Raw genomic sequence first — 20,844 nt, 5'->3', positions numbered from 1 at the left:
ACAAACCAAGCTTTTAAATTTAAATAAAGAGAACTTCAAGGGAGTGCAATGTAAATTGATCACAGTAAATTGGGCTGAACTGTTACCAGGTAAAGCTACAGACAAACAGTAAGAATTATTGAAAGAAGTACTTGCTACAATACGAAACCAGTACCTACCCCCAAAAGACAAAAGCTCCATTTGTGTAGTTAAGCAACCATGGTCAACAAATGAGGTAAGAGACAGCATCAAGCTAAAAGAATGAGGTTTACACAAATGCATGGAAAAGTCGAAATCAAGTGGAACAGGAGAACTATAAAAAGCAAAGGAATGCAAAGAAAGTATTAAGAGGTGCAAAAAAATGAAAAAAATCTTGCAAGTGATATCAAAGCTAATAGTAAAAGTTATAAATATATTGAGAAAGAGAATGGTAAAGGGGATTGTGGACTCATTAAAAACAGAAGCAGATGATAATGTAATTGAAAATAAGGAAGTAGCAGCAGACTTGTTAAACAATTACCTTGTAGTTGTCTATACTGTAGAGGAAGACGATAAAATACTAGCAGTAGATAAATAAAAAGTAAGTCATGGGGAGGAATTTACTTGATTTAATGCATGTAAAAAAATGGTACTCAACAAAATAATGGGACTTAACACATACAAATCTTCATGACCTAATGGCTTCCATCCTAAGGTATGAAGAACATAAAATAGGTGCAGGAGTAGGCCATACAAGCCACCAAGCCTTTTCCGCCATTCAATAAAATCATAGCTGAATTTCTACATCAACTCCACTTTCCCACTCTATCCCCATATCCCTCAAATCCCTGGTGCCCAAAAATCTCTGATTTCAGTCTTGAATATACTCACTGATTGAGCATACACAGCCCTCCAAAGATTCACAACCATTTGAGTGAAGAAATTTCCCTGTCTAAATGCCCACTCCTTATCCTGAGGCTTTGACCCCCTAGTTCTAGATTCTTCAGCTACAGAAGACAACATTTCAGCATTTAATCTGACAAGCCCTCTAAGTATTTTACACATTTCAATGAGATCACTTCATATTTTTCTAAATAAATTCTGGAGAATTTAGGCTAATGCTACTGATTTCAGTTTCACACCCATATTCAGCATGAGATTTGAACCATACAATCGCTTAGCTACTAGTTCAGTCCTTTAACCATTACACTACCATACCCTCAGAAGAAATAGGTATGGAAATTGCAGGTGCATTGGTCATAAAATGAGTAGCAACTTTTGTCATGTGGCTCTACTAACAATTACAATGAGAAAAACAAAGAATGAAAAGAGTACAAAACATTGAATTATTTCAATGTTGCTTTGAGTAAAGTAAAGAATAAGCAAACATCTGGACAACAAATTCAGCTCTGGATACCTGAGATTCTAAGCATTGCACACTTAAGAATACCATTAATATACCAAATAGAGCAATGTTCAATGCACATGGTTGTATGGACTAATGGGCCCAAAATGTAGGTCTTGGCAAAGCTGAAATATACCATCAATAATGCTCCAGGATTCAGATCTTCCCAATGGGAAACCTATTTTCTCCCTTCTTCACTGACTATTGATGTTCAGATATATGCCACAAATATTTTAAAGATGTAACTCTGTTGCAAATGTGGATACAATGTGATAGCAGAGCTTCGATGGAAATAAAAATGGGTAGAGATATAAAATGGGCATTGAACTCACTATCATTCAGTTTAAACTATCATACAAAGTCAAAAAACACACCTTTTATTGCAAAATACTCAAACTTGTTCAAGTCATAAAATTTTACTGACCTTTGGCAAAATATTCTCTGTTGGGACCAATCAATGTGTTGTAGGGATAACCATAGTAGGCCAATGTGTAAGGATCACATGAATAAACAACATTTGCTTGAGGTGTTTCTGTTGGTCCCCCTTTTGCTGCTTTCTGGTAACGACTATACTGCTCTTTGTCTACAGGCTTGGCCAGGGTCACCTCAATGTAGGAACCTTCAAGCTCAGTTCCATTTAATTTCTCCATGGCAAGGACTGCATCATGTCTGGTGGTGAAATGAACAAAAGCATAATCTCGAATTTTCTTTACCCGCTCCACACAGCCGGGATTGAACTGACTAAAGATTTTTTTTATTGTGTCTTCCATGGTTTCAATCATCAGATTTCTAACATAAAGAATTTTAACAGTTTCCATCACGTCTTCGTCAACATCAATCTCTGGTTCAGCCCAGTCGACTGCAATCTGGTGACCCCACAGCTGGATTCTTCCAGGCATCAACTTTCGCCGCGCCATGGCAGCCGCCCGGTGACTTTCATACTCTACGAAGGCAAATCCTCGGTTTTTCATCTTGTCAGCTGCACTGGCATAGACAATCACATCTAACACACCTTCTGTTACTTTAGAAATCTCTTCTAAAATCTCTTCTCTTTTTTTCATTTTAGGAATGCCCCCAATGAAAAGTCTGCAGTTATCCACACTGCTGCAGACACCCAGCAACCTCCCTGGACGAATCTCATAGTTATTAAGCTCTCTGACTGCTCTTTTGGCCTCATGCTTGGCTGTGAACATGACAAAGGCATAACCTCTGTTTTTACCATCAAAGTCCATCATCAAGCGCATCTCGTACATCCGTCCCACAGACTCAAATACGGGGACAAGCTCATCTTCATAAACATCACGAGGAATTTTACCAATAAAAACCTCGCACCCACGGGGCGGAGGATGTCCCTCCCAACCAGGAGGAGGCCCACCATATTTACGTTGGCCATTCTCTTGAACCATTGTGTATCCTGTACGTTCCATAAGTGCAAGCAGGGTAGCTTCATTAGGGGCACCAGCAACACCTTCAAGGACTTTAGTTGAAGACATGTTGCAGGAATCTGTACTCATCATGGTGCTGGAGTCTTCAGCTGTCATTCTGTCAAAACCATTCAAATTGTGCTCAGACCTGAAAGACAAGAGGGAAAACTTCTTAGTTCGCATTTGGAGAATGAACGAACAAATAAAGAAATGAACGGGCATTTATATTCTTTCAATAAGGCCTCAGGATGCCCAACCTGCCTCACAGCCAATAAAGTACTTTTGAAATGTGGTCAGTGTTGTAATGTAGCCAATTAGCACACAGCAAGATCCTAACAAGCAGAAATTAAATAAATGACAAGCTAATGAAGGTGAAATTGGTCTACGCCAATGGAAATGAAAATCAGGGACATGATTTGCTATCAGCTCATTTCATATAGTTTATCAATAGGAAAACTTTGATGAATTTTTAGGGTCAAAAGATAACTATACAAAATAGGACTGTAGTTATTTTTACAAGAGCACAGCAAATATTCAGCATCATCACATACTGTTTTCTCTATCATTCAAAACATCTGGGCAATACATAGAATTGGAATTCACTTCAAATTCAGTAGTTTGTGAAACCACTGAACTGCATAATCAATTAAAAATGTTACAATTTAAAAATGCCAAGGAGCATTCAGAACTTTTCTCATTTGGCTTCAGAGAGTGGAAGTGAAATTTACAGTAAGCAGAAATGTAACTTTTTAGAAAAAATTTAAATTGTTCAGATTTGGTCTTTGACACTATTTTCTGAAGAGGTTGAGATTTGTTTAAAGACCCAGTTAGTATGTGATATGTCTATGGTAAGTTGAGAAAGAGTATGCAATGCAGTTGGAATGGCCAGTTACTAGAAAGTGCTTCTGGCTTCAGACTGTCTCATGCCAAGTTGCCCTGTTGGTTTTAGAAATCACCCCTTATCCCTCCCAGTCACCATTATCATGATGATGGTTTTTGGAAAAGCTACCACAGAGAATTGGAATAGCTTCTGTGGCAAAATGTGGGAAAAGGGGGAACATTCCTAGCTAAGAAGGACATAACTATTTTTACATGGTACTTTTATATCAACTTTGAAGTGGCTACTCGTTCCCAGCCTACAGCAAATGACAACAGTGATTGCACTGGCTGTAAAGTCCTTTGGGATGTCTAGAGGTTTTTTATATTCATTCATGAGATGTGGGCGTCACTGGCCAGGCCAGCATTTATTGCCCATCCCTAATTGCCCTTGAGAAGGTGGTGGTGAGCTGCCTTCTTGAACCGCTGCAGTCCATTTGGGGTAGGTAGACCCACAGTGCTGTTAGGAAGGGAGTTGCAGGATTTTGACCCAGTGACAGTGAAGGAACGGCGATATAGTTCCAAGTCAGGAAGGTGTGTGACTTGGAGGGGAACTTGCAGGTGGTGGTGTTCCCATGTTTTTGCTGCCCTTGTCCTTCTAGTTGGCAGAGGTCGTGGGTTTGGAAGGTGCTGTCTAAGGAGCCTTGGTGCATTGTTGCAGTGCTGCAGTGCATCTTGTAGATGGTACACACTGCTGCCACTGTGCATCGGTGGTAGAGGGCGTGAATGTTTGTAGATGGGGTGTCAATCAAGCGGGCTGCTTTGTCCTGAATGGTGTCGAGCTTCTTGAGTTGTTGGAGCTGCACCCATCCAGGCAAGTGGAGAGTATTCCATCACTCCTGACTGTGTCTTGTAGATGGTGGACAGGCTTTGGGGGGTCAGGAGGTGAGTTACTCGCCTCAGGATTCCTAGCCTCTGACCTACTGTTGTAGCCATGGTATTTATTTGGCTACTCCAGTTCAGTTTCTGGTCATGGTAACCCCCAGGATGTTAATAATGGGGGATTCAGTGATCGTAATGCCATTGAATGTCAAGGGGAGATGGTTATATTCTCTCTTGTTTGAAATGGTCATTGCCTGGCACTTGTGTGGCACAAACGTTACTTGCCACTTATCAGCCCAAGCCTGGATATTGTCCAGGTCTTGCTGCATTTCTACACGGAATGCTTCAGTATCTGAGGATTGGTGAACAATGCTGAACATTGTGCAATCATCAGCAAATATCTCCACTTCTGACCTTATGATTGAAGGAAGGTCAGTGATGAAGCAGCTGAAGATGGTTGGGCCTAGAACACTACCCTGAGGAACTCCTGCAGCGATGTCCTGGAGCTCAGATGATTGACCTCCAACAACCACAAGCATCTTCCTTTGCGCTAGGTATGAAGCCAGCCAGCAGAGGGTTTTCCCTCTGATTCCCATTGACCTCAGTTTTGCTAGGGCTCCTTGATGCCATACTCGGTCAAATGCTGCCTTGATGCCAAGGGCAGTCACTCTCACCTCACCTCTTGAGTTCAGCTCTTTTGTCCATGTTTGAACCAAGGCTGTAATGAGGTCAGGAGCTGAGTGGCCCTGACGGAAACCAAACTGAGCGTCACTGAGTAGCTTATTGCTAAGCAAGTGCTGCTTGATAGCACTGTTGATGACACCTTCCATCACTTTACTGATGATTGAGAGTAGGCTAATGGGGCGGTAATTGGCCGGGTTGGACTTGTGCTGCTTTTTGTGTACAAGACATACCTGGGCAATTTTCCACATTGCAGGGTAGATGCCAGTGTTGTAGCTGTACTGGAACAGCTTGGCTAGGGGTGTGGCAAGTTCTGGAGCACAGGTCTTCAGTACCGTTGCCGGATTATTGTCAGGGCCCATAGCTTTTGCAGTATCCACTGCCTTCAGTCGTTTCTTGATATCAGGCGGAGTGAATCGAATTGGCTGAAGTCTGTGATGGTGGGGACTTCAGGAGGAGGCCGAGATGGATCATCAACTCGGCACTTCTGATTGAAGAATACTTCAGCCTTATCTTTCGCACTGATGTGCTGGGCTCCCCCATCATTGAGGATGGGGATATTTGTGGAGCCACCTCCTCCAGTTAGTTGTTTAATTGTCCACCATCATTTACGGCTGGATGAGGCTGGACTGGAGAGCTTAGATCTGATCCGTTGGTTATGGGATCGCTTAGCTCTGTCTATCGCATGCTGCTTATGCAGTTTGGCACGCAGATAGTCCTGTGTTGTAGCTTGTTGTAGGTTGTGAAAGGGGTTATATAAATCCAAGGTTTTTTTTATAATCCTAAGCCTGTGTAAAAATATATAAATAGGAATGTGATACAAGTGTTGTGTGACGTGCTATGTTAAAGGAACAAGTGCAGCGATATGCCTTTTTGGAACATAATGTTGCATGAGATAGGACTCTGATTAAACCCGGACAAAGAAGATACTAGTGGCCAGCTAGCACTGGGGTGAATTTCCATTTTTAATTGGCAGGCAGAGCAGCTGCCTGTTTTACACACTACCTGTTTTTCATTTCCATTAAATTCAAGGAATGTAAAATGGAGATCACCCCACTATTTCTACTTGAATTTTATGTGTACATCAATGGTTATTAACTCAATTCTGACCAGTGCTTCATTTTAATAGAAATATTATCATGCAATAATAGCTAAAGGAAAAACAGATATTTCCATTGCATATCAATGAGATGTTTTCTTGTTTTAACCTTTGCATCTTGGATACGATCTGAACTTGGCAATGAAGGGAGGAACCGGAATGTCGAGCAGAAAGTTAAAAAAAAAACAAATTGCATTTTGGAAGAAACCATTTCCTAACAAATAAAAACATTGAATCTACAGTATGCTATATGGTCACCCTGATTATTACCTAATTCAGATTTGAACTTGCTGATTTTCAATCATCCAAATCAAACCAGCCACTCAAAGCCAACACTTCATGGTCTACATGTCTGCAATACAGACAATGCTCCCTTTAATTACAGTTAATGTGTTGCCCATTTCAAAGTCTTAATGAATTGCTTATACCTGTAGTTGAAAGCCACACAGTCCATAATGTTTCCGCTGCACTAGTCACAATCAGGAGATTTCAGTGCAGTTTCTGTATATTAAGCAATCTGTCTAGTTTCAAACTCGGAAGGCTAAATATTGCCATAAATAAAAACAGAAAGTGCTGGAAATACTCAGCAGGTTTGGCAGCATCAGTGCTGAGAAACAGAGTTAACGTTTCAGGTATGTGACCTTTCATCAGAACTGAGTATTTCCAACACTTGCTGTTTTTATTTCAGATTTCCAGTATCTGCAGTATTTTGCTTTCATTAAATAATGCCATACTTTGATGTAGGTTAACCATTTGTTTCAGTACTTCATGATGCATAGCAGAGAATCAAAAGGTTAAAATTAATGCATGCTTGAAAGTACAAACTTTATATAAATTGATTTATGTATACATTTTTAAGATCAGTACCTGTGCATTATGATATTTAATATAGAGCACCTATCATCAAACTGAAATTCCAAATGCCAAAACTGGGTGTTCTCATGCAGAGTCCTGCATGCAGTAACACTGTGTTCTTTGTGCACAAACAATAATTCATGAGGGAAATTAGAGATAAGACCAGTTTTAATAGCTTTTCTGCATAATAATTGTGCGTATAGTAGGGTCATATACCTACAGTTAACTGGATGAGGTCTTTGTTACCTCTAAACTTGACTATTTCAATGCTCTCCTGGCCAGCCTCCCACATTCTACCTTCCATAAACTTGAGATCATCCAAAACTTTGCTGCCCCTATCCTAACTCACACCTAGTCCCGTTCATTTATCTCCCCTCTGCTCGTTGACCAACATTGGCTCCTGGTTAAACAATGAATCAATTTTAAAATTCTCATCCTTGTTTTCAAATCCCCCCATGTTTCCACCACCCCACACCCCCCCCCCCCCCCCCCCACCCCCCGACTCCATAATTCTTCCAGACTTACAATTCTCTGAGATATCTGCACTCCTCTAATTCTGGCCTCTTAAGCATCCCCGATATTAATAGTTCCACCATTGGTGATTGTGCCTTAAGCTGCCAAGGCATGAAGCTTCAGAATTCCCTCTGTAAACCTATCTGCTTCTCTACCTCTCTTTCATCCTTTGAGACACTCCTTAAAAGCTACCTCTTTGGCCAAGCTTTTGACCATCTGCCCTAATATCTCCTAATGTGGTTCGGTGTCAGATTATGCTTTATAATACTCCTGTGAAGTGCCTTGGGACGCTTTATTACATTAATGGTGACATGTAAATACAAGTTGTTGTTGTAAGATTTCTGTACAAACTAAAACTTAACCAGATTACATTTTATGTACAAAAATAGATGAAGTTTAATGGATAACTGCATTGCCAGTGAGCCATTCAGACCATGAAGGTCCCAGGCTCAATCCTTGGTTGGTATCAAGTTCACTGCTCTTGGCCAGAGTGGCAAAAACGTAACTCAGTTTCCATAGGTTGGGGACTAGAAAAAGAATCCTAGCTTAGTGGATCACTATATCTAGTGATAGCTATCACTACTATCTAGTGATAGAAGATCACTAGCTATCTCGTGATAGAAGATCACTAGCTATCTCGTGACTCCTGATGGAAACTATGCATGGATCGACATTGGATGAAGATGGAATGGGTTTGGGTGTGATTTCGCCAGGTCCAAATAGGTTGTAAGCACACACACGAAGGAATGGATACTTGATCGAATTACAGAGACCTGCTGTTGTCCATGCAACCATAACTAGCAGTTTAGTGCTTTCAGAAGGAAGGGAGAGAATCAGGAAAAAAAAATCAGCAAATCTGCAAACATAGAATTATTTGGGATGTGTAGAGTACTTTAATTCTACTTTTTAATAAACACCACAATAGATAATAGAATTTAATGTTACAAGACAGACATTTTGCAAATTGTAAAAAAAAACTATTGAAGGCTTTCAGTAAACATTTGATAATATGAACACATATAATTGTAATCTTCTATTGCCCTAGGATAAAGGGTTTTAAAAATGAATGTACGATACCAGGCAGTTTGCTGAATTTCTCTGGAATTCAGGAGTGCTGCAGGCTATGCAGTTTATGAACATTCTCACAAGTGAAAGAATCTTGATAATATTCTGGTATGCATTTCACTTTAAAAGATATTCTAGTGCCCACAATACTCACTGGTCAGCAATCTTGATTACATGCAATATGAATAGGTTATTGATGGGGAATTAGGAAAGAGAAAAACTGAAAATGCCAACTGATAGAATGCCAATAGAAGAAAAAAGTAAAATTGTTAGGAATTTGGGACTGACACAGTTACCTTCTTGGGTTCAATGGCATCAATCACTCCCATAAATGAATGCCACACTTTTATGGGGACTGACTCACTTTTTTTTTTAATTCATTCATGGGAAGTGGGCATCACTGGCTATGCGAGCATTTATTGCCCATCCCTAATTGCCCTTGAGAAGGTGGTGGTGAGTTGCCTTCTTGAACCGCTGCAGTCCATGTTGGGTAGGTACACCCACAGTGCTGTTAGGAAGGGAGTTCCAGGATTTTGACCCAGCGACAGTGAAGGGACGGCGATATAGTTCCAAGTCAGGATGGTGTGTGGCTTGGAGGGAAACTTGCAGGTGGTGATGTTCCTATGCATCTGCTGTGCTTGTCCTTCGAGGTGGTAGAGGTCGTGGGTTTGGAAGGTGCTGTCTAAGGAGCCTTGGTGCATTGCTGCAGTGCATCTTGTAGATGGTACACACTGCTGCCACTGTGCGTCGTGGTGGAAGGCGTGAATGTTTGTGGATGGTGTGCCAATCAAGCGGGCTGCTTTGTCCTGGATGGTGTCGAGCTTCTTGAGTGTTGTTGGAGCTGCATCTATCCAGGCAAGTGGAGAGCATTCCATCACATTCCTGACTCGTGCCTTGTAGATGGTGGACAGGCTTTGGGGATTCAGGAGGTCAGTTACTCGCCGCAGGATTCCTAGCCTCTGACCTACTATTATAGCCATGGTATTTATATGGCTACTCCAGTTCAGTTTCTGGTCAATGGTAGCCCCTAGGATATTGATAGTGGGGGATTCAGCGATGGTAATGCCATTGAATGTCATGGGGAGATGGTTAGATTTTCTCTTGTTGGAGATGGTCATTGCCTGGCACTTGTGCGGCACAAACGTTACTTGCCACTTATCAGCCCAAGCCTGGATATTGTCCAGGTCTTGCTGCATTTCTACACGGACTGCTTCAGTATCTGAGGAGTCACGAATGGTGCTGAACATCATCAGCGAACATCCCCACTTCTGACCTTATGATTGAAGGAAGGTCATTGATGAAGCAGCTGAAGATGGTTGGGCCTAGGACACTGCCCTGTACCCGTTAAGATAGCAGGACTGGGAGATGCAGAAATGTAATCTCCTTGTAACCTGATTAAGATGTTGATGCCTCTGACTCAGGCTCCCAATTCAGAGTTGTCATCTTTACACAGAACTAAAGTCGAAACCAGAGACCAAGGAGATAGGGGAGAGAAATGGAGTTTATTAAGAGTGGCATCGAATGGGGAGCCTGACTGGACTTTGATCCCTAGCCAGAATCCCTCTACACAGCAAAATGAGTTATATAATTACTCCTAGCTATAGGTAGAACATTGGAATATTATACCTATCACTACTAGTCAGTTATTGTATTACTGTTGGTTATGAGGGGTATAAAAGTGTTACCAGTATTACTATTAGTTATCAATGTAATTTCAGTGCTGTTATTGGTAAAATCAAAGTTCCTCCCACCTCTGGTTCTCCCCTGCAAATTGCTCCCCTACTTTCAGTTTTCCTTATTCACCTGTTCATGGGGATCTCCTGGTTCTTGTAACTTGTCGCACAACTGCTACTGGCACAAAACCATAAGGAATGATAATCAACTTCAGAGGATCCAAACTTTAAGAGGTAATTGCAATTATGTTGGTACATGCATGTGATCAGAAACCACATGATCAGATGTCATGTGATCAGATGATCACCTGACAAACTTCAAGGAATGCCTCAAACTCGAGTTGGCAATTGATACGTAAAATTATCAAGAAAGGCCTCTGAGCTTATTATCCTTTGCAATTTGCAAGGCCACCCATTCATGTAATGCTGTACTGCTCATTCTTTTTAAATGAGCAGGGTTGTGTACCAAGCAGATTTCTTTTCAACTCCATTACCCTGTTCCTCTTGAAAATTTAGAAAACATACAACTTTGATTTGTACAACTTATTTACATTTCACAACTGCATTAAGTATGAGTTTGAATGGTCAAATTAGTAGACTTACAGGCATCTGAATATAGGAGTCTCCTGGAATGAAGGTAAGTGAAGAATATTAACCCCCAAAAACAGGTGAGTTTGAGTCATGTGGGATGTTAACATTTTTTTAATATCAAACTCAACTTGCCTTGAACCTTTAACAGATGTGGGACAGGGACAGGAATCCAACCCGTTCCCAGAAGACAGATGGCTCACTTAAATATTTTAATGAGACTGCTTGCCTCAGATTTTTTTATTATATCTTCCATCTTTAATGCTGGCTAGCTGGGTATTTCTGGGCGTCAGGAAACCCGGCAGCTAAAGGGGGGGTGAGGACTGCTGCATGGAAGAGACAAAAAGCTTTCTGGCACTGCTTGTTGGCCAGGAGGAGCAGGGGGCTTCCCCCCCAGCACCCAAAGCTAACTGCTTCCCTCTGCATGATAAGACCCCCACCTCTGTGGTCACTGAACCCCCGCCCCCCCCCCCCCCCACACAGTCACGGACCCTCTCCATCCATGACCCCTTTGCCAGCAACCCTCCAAACTACAGGTCGGCGCAACATCGAGGGCCGAAGGGCCTGTACTGCGCTGTAATGTTCTAATTCTAATTCTACGCTGTAACCTGACTTTCAGCTAGGAAAACTGCTTAAAAAAACACGCATGCAAAACTCCACAGCATTTGGGGAGACTTGAACATCCCCTGACAAGAGCTTTTCACCACTACTTGGAAATCGCACCCCAGTAAATATCAGGGCCATACTATCTCAAGCACTGCTGCTACAATCTGGGTGTAGTGTAATATTCACACTTCGTATTTCAAGTTCACACATGTGGTTTGTGCCTGTGTGGTTTCTTCACCTGTTCACAGATGGCCTCCTGGTTCTCAGAACTTTTCACACAACAGCTGTTGGCGCAAGCAAACATACTATACTGCAAGTGGCTCAACCTTTATAAAGGTAAATGCAAGAAGATTTGCAAACTTTTAAAAATTCATTCCTGAGATGTGGGCGTTGCTGGCTAGGCCAGCATTTATTGCTCATCCTAATTGCCCTTGAGAAGGTGGTGGTGAGCTGCCTTCTTGAACCGCTGCAGTCCATGTGGTGTAGGTACACCCACAATGCTGTTAGGAAGGGAGTTCCGGGACTTTGACCCATCAACAGTGAAGGAACAGTGATATAGTTGCAAGTCAGGATGGTGTGTGGCTTGGACGGGAACTTGCAGGTAGTGGTGTTCCCATGCTCTAGTCCTTCTAGGTGTGAGAGGTCGCGGGTTTGGAAGGTGCTGTCTGAGGAGTCTTGGTGTGTTGCTGCAGTGCATCTTCTAGATGGTACATACTGCTGCCACTGTGCATCGGTGGTGGAGGGAGTGAATGTATGAGCATGGGGTGCCAATCAAGCAAGCTGCTTTGTCTTGGATGGTGTCGAGCTTCTTGAGTGTTGTTGGAGATGCCCTCATTCAGGAAAGTGGAAACTATTCCATCACACTCCTGACTTGTGCCTTGTAGATAGTAGACAGGCTTTGGGGAGTCAGGAGGTAAGTTAATCATTGCAGGATTCCTAGCCTCTGACCTGCTCTTGTAGCCACAGTATTTATATGGCTACTCCATTCAGTTTCTGGTCAATGGTAACCCCCAGGATGTTGATAGTGGGGGATTCAGTGATCATAATGCCGTTGAATGTCAAGAGGAGATGGTTAGATTCTCTCTTGTTGGAGATGGTTATTGCCTGGCACTTGTGTGGCACGAACGTTACTTGCCACTTATCAGCCCAAGCCTGGATATTGTCCAGGTCTTGCTGCATTTCTACATGGAATGCTTCAGTATCTGAGGATTGGTGAACAATGCTGAACATTGTGCAATCATCAGCAAATATCTCCACTTCTGACCTAATGATTGATGGAAGGTTATTGATAAAGCAGCTGAAGATGGTTGGGCCTAGGGCACTACCCTGAGGAACTCCTGCAGTGATGTCCTGGAGCTCAGATGATTGATCTCCAACAGCCACAAGCATCTTCCTTTGTGCTAGGTATGAAGCCAGCCAGCAGAGAGTTTTCCCCCTGATTCCCATTGACTCCAGTTTTGCTAGGGCTCCTTGATGCCATACTCAGTCAAATGCTGCTTTGGTGTCAAGGGCAGTCACTCTCTCCTTACTTCTGGGGTTCAGCTCTTTTGTCCATGTTTGAACTAGGGCTATAATGAGGTCTGGAGTTGAGTGGCACTGGCGGAACCCAAACTGAGCACTGTCGACGACACCTTCCATCACTTTACTGATGATTGAGAGTAGACTGATGGGGCGTTAATTGGCTGGGTTGGACATGTCCTGCTTTTTGTCTACAGGGCATTCCTGGGCAACCTTCCCCATTGCCGGGTAGATGCCAGTGTTGTAGCTGTACTGGAACAGCTTGGCTATGGGCACAGCAAGTTCTGGAGCACAGGTCTTCAGTACTATTGCCAGAATGTTGTCAGGGCCCTCAGCCTTTGCAGTATCCAGTGCCTTCAGTCGTTTCTTGATATCATGTGGAGTGAATCGAATTTGCTGAAGACTGGCATCTGTGATGGTGGGGACTTCAGGAGGAGGCCGAGATGGATCATCAACTCGACACTTCTGGCTGAAGATTTTTGCAAATGCTTCAGCCTTATCTTTTGCACTATTCACGACTGGATGTGGCAGAACTGCAATGCTTAGATCTGATCCATTGGTTATGGGATCGCTTAGCCCTATCTATTGCACGCTGTTTACACTGTTTGGCATGCAAGTAGTCCAGTATTGTAGCTTCACCAGGTTGACACCTCATTTTGAGGTATGCCTGATGCTGCTCCTGGCATGCTCTCCTGCACTCTTCATTGAACCAGGGTTGATCCCGCGGCTTGATGGTAATGGTAGAGTGGGGAATATGCCAGGCCATGAGGTTACAGATTGTGGTTAAGTACAATTTTGCTGCTGCTGATGGCCCACAGCGCCTCATGGATGCCCAGTTTTGCATTGCTAGGTCTGTTTGAAATCTATCCCATTTAGCACGGTGGTCGTCCCACACAACACGATGGAAAGTATCCTCAAAGTGAAAATGGGACTCCACAAGGACTATGCGGTGGTCACTCCTATCAATAGTGTCATGGATATATGCATATGCGGCAGGCAGATTGGTGAGGACGAGGTCAAGTATGTTTTTCCCTCTTGTGGGTTCCCTCACCACCTGCCGCAGACCCAGTCAAGCAACTACGTCCTTTAGGGCTCGGTCAGTAGTGGTGCTACCGAGACACTCTTGGTGATGGACATTGAAGTCCGCCACCCAGAGGACATTCTGCGCCCTTGCCACCCTCAGTGCTTCCTCGAAGTGCTGCTCAACATGGAGGAGTACTGACTCATCAGCTGAGGTAAGAGTCACATTAATAAATGTCTACATGAGGCTAGGAAGAGCAAAAAGTTAAAACTTTTCCCTTTTTGTCCCCAGCTCCAGTTCCCACTAGATTGGCTTGGTCGGTGAGCCACAACTGCTTCCCCACCCAAACCCATGATTAAAATAGCAATAGGGTGCCAATGACGTCTTTGGCACTGTATTTGCATATTTTGAAGAAAACCCCATCAATTTACATCAGGTGCCATTCTTGCCTGCTTCTACTCAGGAAAATTCGCTCTTTAATATTTGGAACAGATGGGGGTAAGTTGCCATGAGTGTTCTCCTGCTTGTCTGCCATAACTTCAGAAACACAGAGAAGGGCAGAATTGTTTATCTGGGGTTTCCGCAGTGGACAAGCATGAGAGCCCCTGCAGAAATTCACACCTATTCTATTCATTAAATTGCAGGTACAAATTTGGTATACCTTAATGTAAAATTTGCATCACACCAATTTTCACCTGTCTTCCCATCGTCATTGGCTGTCCCTCGATTCGAAGATGTCATCTACTCAAGTGTGGAATTTTATGTTTGGTGGGATGCCCCACCCACTGGCCAAAAAGAGCTGCTGGACAATCAGCGGGAGCAGTGGCCACTGCTGGGACTGAACTCAGCCACAGCAGTATCGTGGACGTTGGTCCTGGAAGACAGGTAAGTGTCCCTGGCAGGCCCCAAAAATCAGCCGAGCCCCAATGAGGCCAGCGGGGTCGGTTGTGTGGTGGGGGGGGAGCTTTATTTCAGTGGGTGCGGTTGGGGCTTTGGGAGGCCCTCCGTGGGCAACAGGGTGCCCGAACAGGACGCCCCCCCCCCCCCACCAACCAGCAATGGCCCTCTGTGGGGCCTCAGGCGCCCACCTATGGCAGCAGTGGGAGAAGTACCTTAAGTGGCAGATAATTGGCCACTTAAGGGCCTTGATTGACCTGGGGTGGGCAGGCCGTTTCTCGCTGCCACTGCCCCTGGTAAAATTGCAATGGTGGCGGGAAGGCATTGGGAATGGCACCCCCTGCCTTCCACTCAATTTTATGCCCCTCCCCACCCCATCACCAGCCTTTTCTTGTGGGGGGGGGGGGGTGAAATTCCAGCCCAGGTCACTAGTTTCTGCCATGGGTCTTCAGGTGACTGAGCAGGCTGATTCTTGACCTGCAGATATTTTGGCACATGTGCCAGGACATCCCACGAGGTAGTGGGATGCAGGATTTGCTTAGCTTTCTTTCCTTTTCTGCCACTGCTCTGCCTCATCATTGAGGCGTTTCGACTCACAGCATGATGCAGCTTGATGGACAAGTTGTCACCATTTTGAACGACTGATAGCAAGCTCCTCCCAATCATCAATGTTAATGCTGCTGCGCTTCAAAGAAACATTCAGAGTGTCTTTGAAGTGTTTTCTTTGCCCTGGCCATTTGAGAGTTGAGAAAACAGGACCTGGCAGGGGAGACGGTTTTTGGTCATCCGGACACAGTGTCCAGTCCATTGAAGTTGGTTTTGCAAGAGTTTTGCTTGAATTCTAGTGGAGCTGGCTTCAAGAAGGACACTAGTGTTTGTTCGATGGTCCTCCCATTGAATCTGGAGGATGCGGTGGAGGCATTGCTGATGGAATTTCTCTAGCGCTGTGATATGTCGCTGATGCACAGTCCAGCTCTCACTGCAGTACAGGAGTGTGATGTCAACACTACTCTGTACACTAGGACTTTTGTTGACTTGCAGAGATCTTTGTTGTCAAACACTTGCTGCTGTAGTTTATAGAAGACTGAGCTGGCACAGCTAATCCAGTGTTGGATCTCATCGTCAATGGTGGCCTTTTGCGAGAGGTGGCTGCCAAGGTATGGGAAGTGCTTAACATATTCCAAAGTCTCTCCTTCAACATTTATGGGAGGTGGAATATTTGGCTGACCAGGTGTGATTTGATATGAGTTTTATTTTGGCAACATTCAAGGACAGGTGAGTCTCTTGTATGCAGAATTGAAGAGATCGAGAGCGGCTTGCAAATCTGGTGCAGAGCGGCAACAACACTGCAGTGATCTGCAAACCATGTATGTCTACGGTGATCAGTTTAGTTTTGGCTTGGAAGCGACTGAGGTTAAAGAGTTTTCCATTTAGGCGGTATGTAATACTCACACCAGAGGGGATCTGATCTTTCACAAAGTGAATAGCCACGGTCAAGTAGATTGTAAATAGTATGGGGCCTATCACACAGCCTTGCTTGACCCCAGTCTGGATTTTGAAGGCCTCTGTTTCAGATCTCCCACTCAAGACAGTTGCAGTCATATCATGGAGCAATTGCAGGATTGTGATGAAGTTTCTTGGACATCCAAATCTTTGGAGCACAATCCACAAAGCCTCGCAATTTACTGAGTCAGATGCTCCCATGAAGGCACTGACTCATTAGTATATATTCCGCAGTTACCAAGTAGCCATTCTTCATGTTTAAGTCTAATTAGTGAATATTGGTGGGCCATTTGACCACTGAAAACATCACAATCAAGTACAGTTGATCAGTATTAGCATGTGTGATTTGCAGCAGAGGTCAGGAGGGGGAGACTCTGACTAAATTTCTCCCTTCCTAGCTCAGCTCTGCGTAAGGCCATTTGTGGCATTCCAAAGATGCTCTTGCTGAGTTCAGCTAACTCATTGCAGTCTGCTGTTGAACCTGGGATTTTCTTGGTCTGTATTGCTAAGTACCACACTAAACAATGCATTTAGCAAATGGATCATCAGAGGAGCTGATGTACAAAATCATTAAATAAAAAATTCCTCTGCCAAAAAAAAGAGAATTTGGGTTTACTCAGCACCTTTCAAACCTCAGGATGTCCCAAATTGCTTTACAGCCTATGAAGTAATTTTGAAGTTCAGTCATTATTGTAATGTAGGCAACATTTCAAATTACCATACCATGGACAGGCATGCAGATAAATCTGTCAAGTTTTCTTAATTCAATATTGATTCGTAACTCAGTGCACTTCAATATCAGGTCTGAAATTATTGTTTGTACTATTAGGGGATATATACTTATGCTTGTAACACATTTCTCTGTTATTTTAAAACTGTCAACAATGAATGTCAAGATGAGTGCATTAAACATTCATATGTTAAAACTGCAAACTGTATAAGAGGTGCATTGCTGAAAAGAAATTACATGACTCCCAGCACTGTCACATCTCTATATAAATATATCCTATTCAGGATGTGTACATCACACATCAGCCATCACACTTCAAAGCGCCAAAAATCTAATGAAAAAGGAAGCCAATATTCTGAGCTGACTTTAACAATCTTGATAGCCAAGCCTCCTCCTACAGGTAGGGACCATGGATTTACAAACATCTGCCAATCCACAGAAACACTGCCCAATGATCGGCACCTAATTAACTTCAGGATGTGCCTGGTCACATCACTTTCCTACAGGGTTCACCTGACAGTGGTTGAAAGGGACAGGCCTGGGTAACAGTTAAACATCACAATGGTGCTGCAAATCCTAGAATTTCTGTGAGCATCACCATGGAGATCAGCCAGCAGATGAAAAAAAAACTCTTGCGATAAATTCCTCACTATAGTCTTTTACCATGTGTCATTTTTTCACTTTTGAAAGCGAACTTCATTCAAGAAGCCAACAAACATACACGCTCTGAATTCCCATTGAAATTGTCCTACTCTCCCATTGTAAATTTGGTAGATCACCGGTGGAAGTCCTGGCGATATGGCCATTTGCAGTTTCTCTGGTGTTATACTGAACTCCCACTGAAGTTACAACAGTAAGTCAGGACAAACCCTTGGGAAGTTCTGGGCCACTGTTTTATGCATAAAGCCAGGGACTGAAACATTATTACAAAGGTCACCTTTGGAAGAGAAACAGATAATATTACATTAAAAAAGTCAAACAACCATCCATAGGTACATGTCAGTTAGTTTTATTTCTAAAATGGTAATAGTTATAAAATTTAGTTTTAATTGCAATTTGGACTGTTACATATGGATCTAAATTGCAGAAAAATGAAAAACTCATTCCAATTTGTTAAGGGGACATTGTCTTTACAAAAGAATATTTGGCAAATGCATTTTTCCTTGTTTGCTGAACAGTGCAAGAAATCACAAACCACATTGAAATGAATCATTCTGTCAGGAAAATAAAGTGTCACTGTAATGAAAACACTGTTCTCCCTCCCAGTAACCAAGCCAGAGCCTCTTTCAAGTTCTTCTAGATAAAGTCAGTAAGAAGTGACCTAACGTAATAAAAAGTGCCACCCATTTAAAACAACATCTTATTGATTTATCTTACTTTGCATGTGCAAAAGGAAGTGGGTGCAGAGGAGGATCAACACAGATAAATGCTGGCCAAGCACATACATACATGGTTTCAGTAACGCTGAATTAGAACTTTTTGTACAGTGATATTAGACTCACTTACTTGTAATCTTTCACTGACAAGTAGTAATTATTATTATCTACCATTTCTGCAAGTTGTTTAGAAGATAATGGTTGACATACCAGTAACCTCGTGAACTGAACTAAATTAATATAAGGCCAAAACAGATTAGCAACTGAAAGAGATAAATACTTTAATATTTCAGGTGGGAATCTTCACTTCAGCTGGCATAGGCAGACAGAAACAAATGCCTTTTTTAAAACTGATCAAAACAAAGAAAGCTCCTTCTTTGCCTGGGTCTGACTTATGAAGAGGCTTCTTCAGCCAATCTATGCAAGTTCTGATGAACCCCAAACATTACATTATCTTTCTATCAGATGCTAATTGGCTGCCCCTAGGGAGGGGTATGGTGGCCTGGTTGTGGTGATCATGGCAAGCTGCTAAAATTAAAAAGAAAACTCGAGCTGTAAATTGGCACTGAGGAGCTCTGAGCATGTGTAATTAGGAGACATGTGTAGAGTTCTATCCACAGCACTGGCCTGTTAGCAATTTTCCTACTACCTGTTTACTTGCATGAAAAATTCAACACTGGTTTTGATAGAGAGGGCTACACTTTGGTGAGGGGAGGGGCCAGATATTTTTTCAGACTATTATTTGGGGGCAGGCACCAAAAAAGTCTGATTTACTCTTATAATTGACTTGAAGATTGAAACATGCAGATTCTGTCAATGCATATCACAACAGATCCATGATATCTGAAGCTAATTATTACCCCTGAACAGTCAGCACATTTATAATCAAAGATCACAAAAAAATCCAATATTACAAAAAAGTTATGTTCAGTTCTCTAAGAAGTGGGGAATCATACACTCTCTCTCTATGACCCTAGGAGATTATTAACATTGTTTTCTGAGCTGAGATATAAGGAACTTTACTAATGTGGTTTACCAGCACTTGCCAAAAAAGTACAAAGGTATACAGAGAATTCACAAACCAACAAATAGGATGTTTACGTAAAGCACCTACCGTCTGAAGAATAGTATATAATATGCCATGATACATCACTGAATTATTCTCCACAATCTCTATATTTTGCTGCCCTCTCCATAGTGACAATCATTGGTAGGAATCTGGTGGCATGGATTCCCAAGGGCTAGTATTATTATGTTTTACAAGTTCCCCTGTTAGTTCATCAAGTTTATCCAGTGAATAATCAAGACATCTAGAATAGGGAAGTCCCAAAAGTGATCGTGATCTGTGCTGAGTCAGTTGGTGCTAGGCTGTGCGGCACTTGGGAGATACAATTGGACTCAGTGTTCCGGTTGGAAAAATCCACTATTGTCCTCACTCTTGATTGCTCTACAGACACTTGTCCTGGAAGTATGTGTGCATAGACACCAGGTAAGAATAGAGTCAGGCCTACTAACTTTCATCCTCAAGGCTCACATGTGAATAATGGCCACTTGTGTGAGATACTGGAGAGCCTCAGCAGGAAATCAACACCTTCAAGTTAGGAAGAAAAAAGGACAAATTGGCAAGGAGAAGAAAAGCTATGTTAATATATTTGCTATTGTAAATGGGTTATGCAGGAATTCAATACTTATTTAAAAGTGCTTAAAGGGCAATAACTGTACACAAGTACCCAGGTCATGAATGTTTCATAAAATCATAAGCAATTGGAGCAGGAATAGGCCATTTGGCCGCTCGAGCCTGCTGCACTATTCAATAAGATCATGATTGATCTGACTGTGGCCTTAACTCCACTTTCCTGCCAGCTCTCCATTACCCTTGACTCCATTGTAGATCAAAAATCTGTCTAAGTAAACCTTAAATATATTCAATGACACAGCCTCCACTGCTCTCTGGGGAACAGAATTCCAAAGACTAATGAACCCTCTGAGCAAAGAAGTCTTACAAGGGAGATCCCTTATTTTGAAACTGTTCCCCTTAGTTCTAGATTCTCCCATGAGGAGAAACATCCTCTCAGCAGCCATTCTGTCAAGCCCCCTCAAAAATCTTATATGTTTCAATAAGATCACCTCTCATTCTTCTAAACTCCAATGAGTATAGGCCCAAACTACTCAACCTTTCCTCATAAGACAACACTTTCACCCCAAGAACCTTTTCTGAACTGCTTTTAATGCAA

At 42.6% G+C, this 20,844-nt stretch overlaps 1 protein-coding gene across 10 annotated transcripts in view; it reads right to left on the bottom strand.

The window, feature by feature from the left end:
- Positions 1-20,844, bottom strand: part of rbm47 (RNA binding motif protein 47) — a 313,372-nt gene that overhangs the window by 19,494 nt on the left and 273,034 nt on the right. For 6 of the 10 annotated variants that reach the window (XM_068036423.1, XM_068036436.1, XM_068036408.1 and 3 more), the window contains one exon: positions 1,788-2,935. In XM_068036423.1, the coding sequence (XP_067892524.1) occupies positions 1,788-2,904 (1,117 nt within the window). In that variant the 5' untranslated portion in view covers positions 2,905-2,935. Of the gene's footprint in view, positions 1-1,787; positions 2,936-19,724; positions 20,202-20,844 lie in introns of all 10 variants that reach the window. The other 4 variants (XM_068036399.1, XM_068036393.1, XM_068036464.1 and 1 more) reach the window with 1 other exon arrangement.

This window comes from Heterodontus francisci, chromosome 1, assembly GCF_036365525.1.
Source record: "Heterodontus francisci isolate sHetFra1 chromosome 1, sHetFra1.hap1, whole genome shotgun sequence".
Classification (NCBI taxonomy): domain Eukaryota; kingdom Metazoa; phylum Chordata; class Chondrichthyes; order Heterodontiformes; family Heterodontidae; genus Heterodontus; species Heterodontus francisci.
The sequence above is the reverse complement of the archived record's forward strand: the minus strand, read 5'-3'. Positions and strand labels throughout refer to the sequence as shown.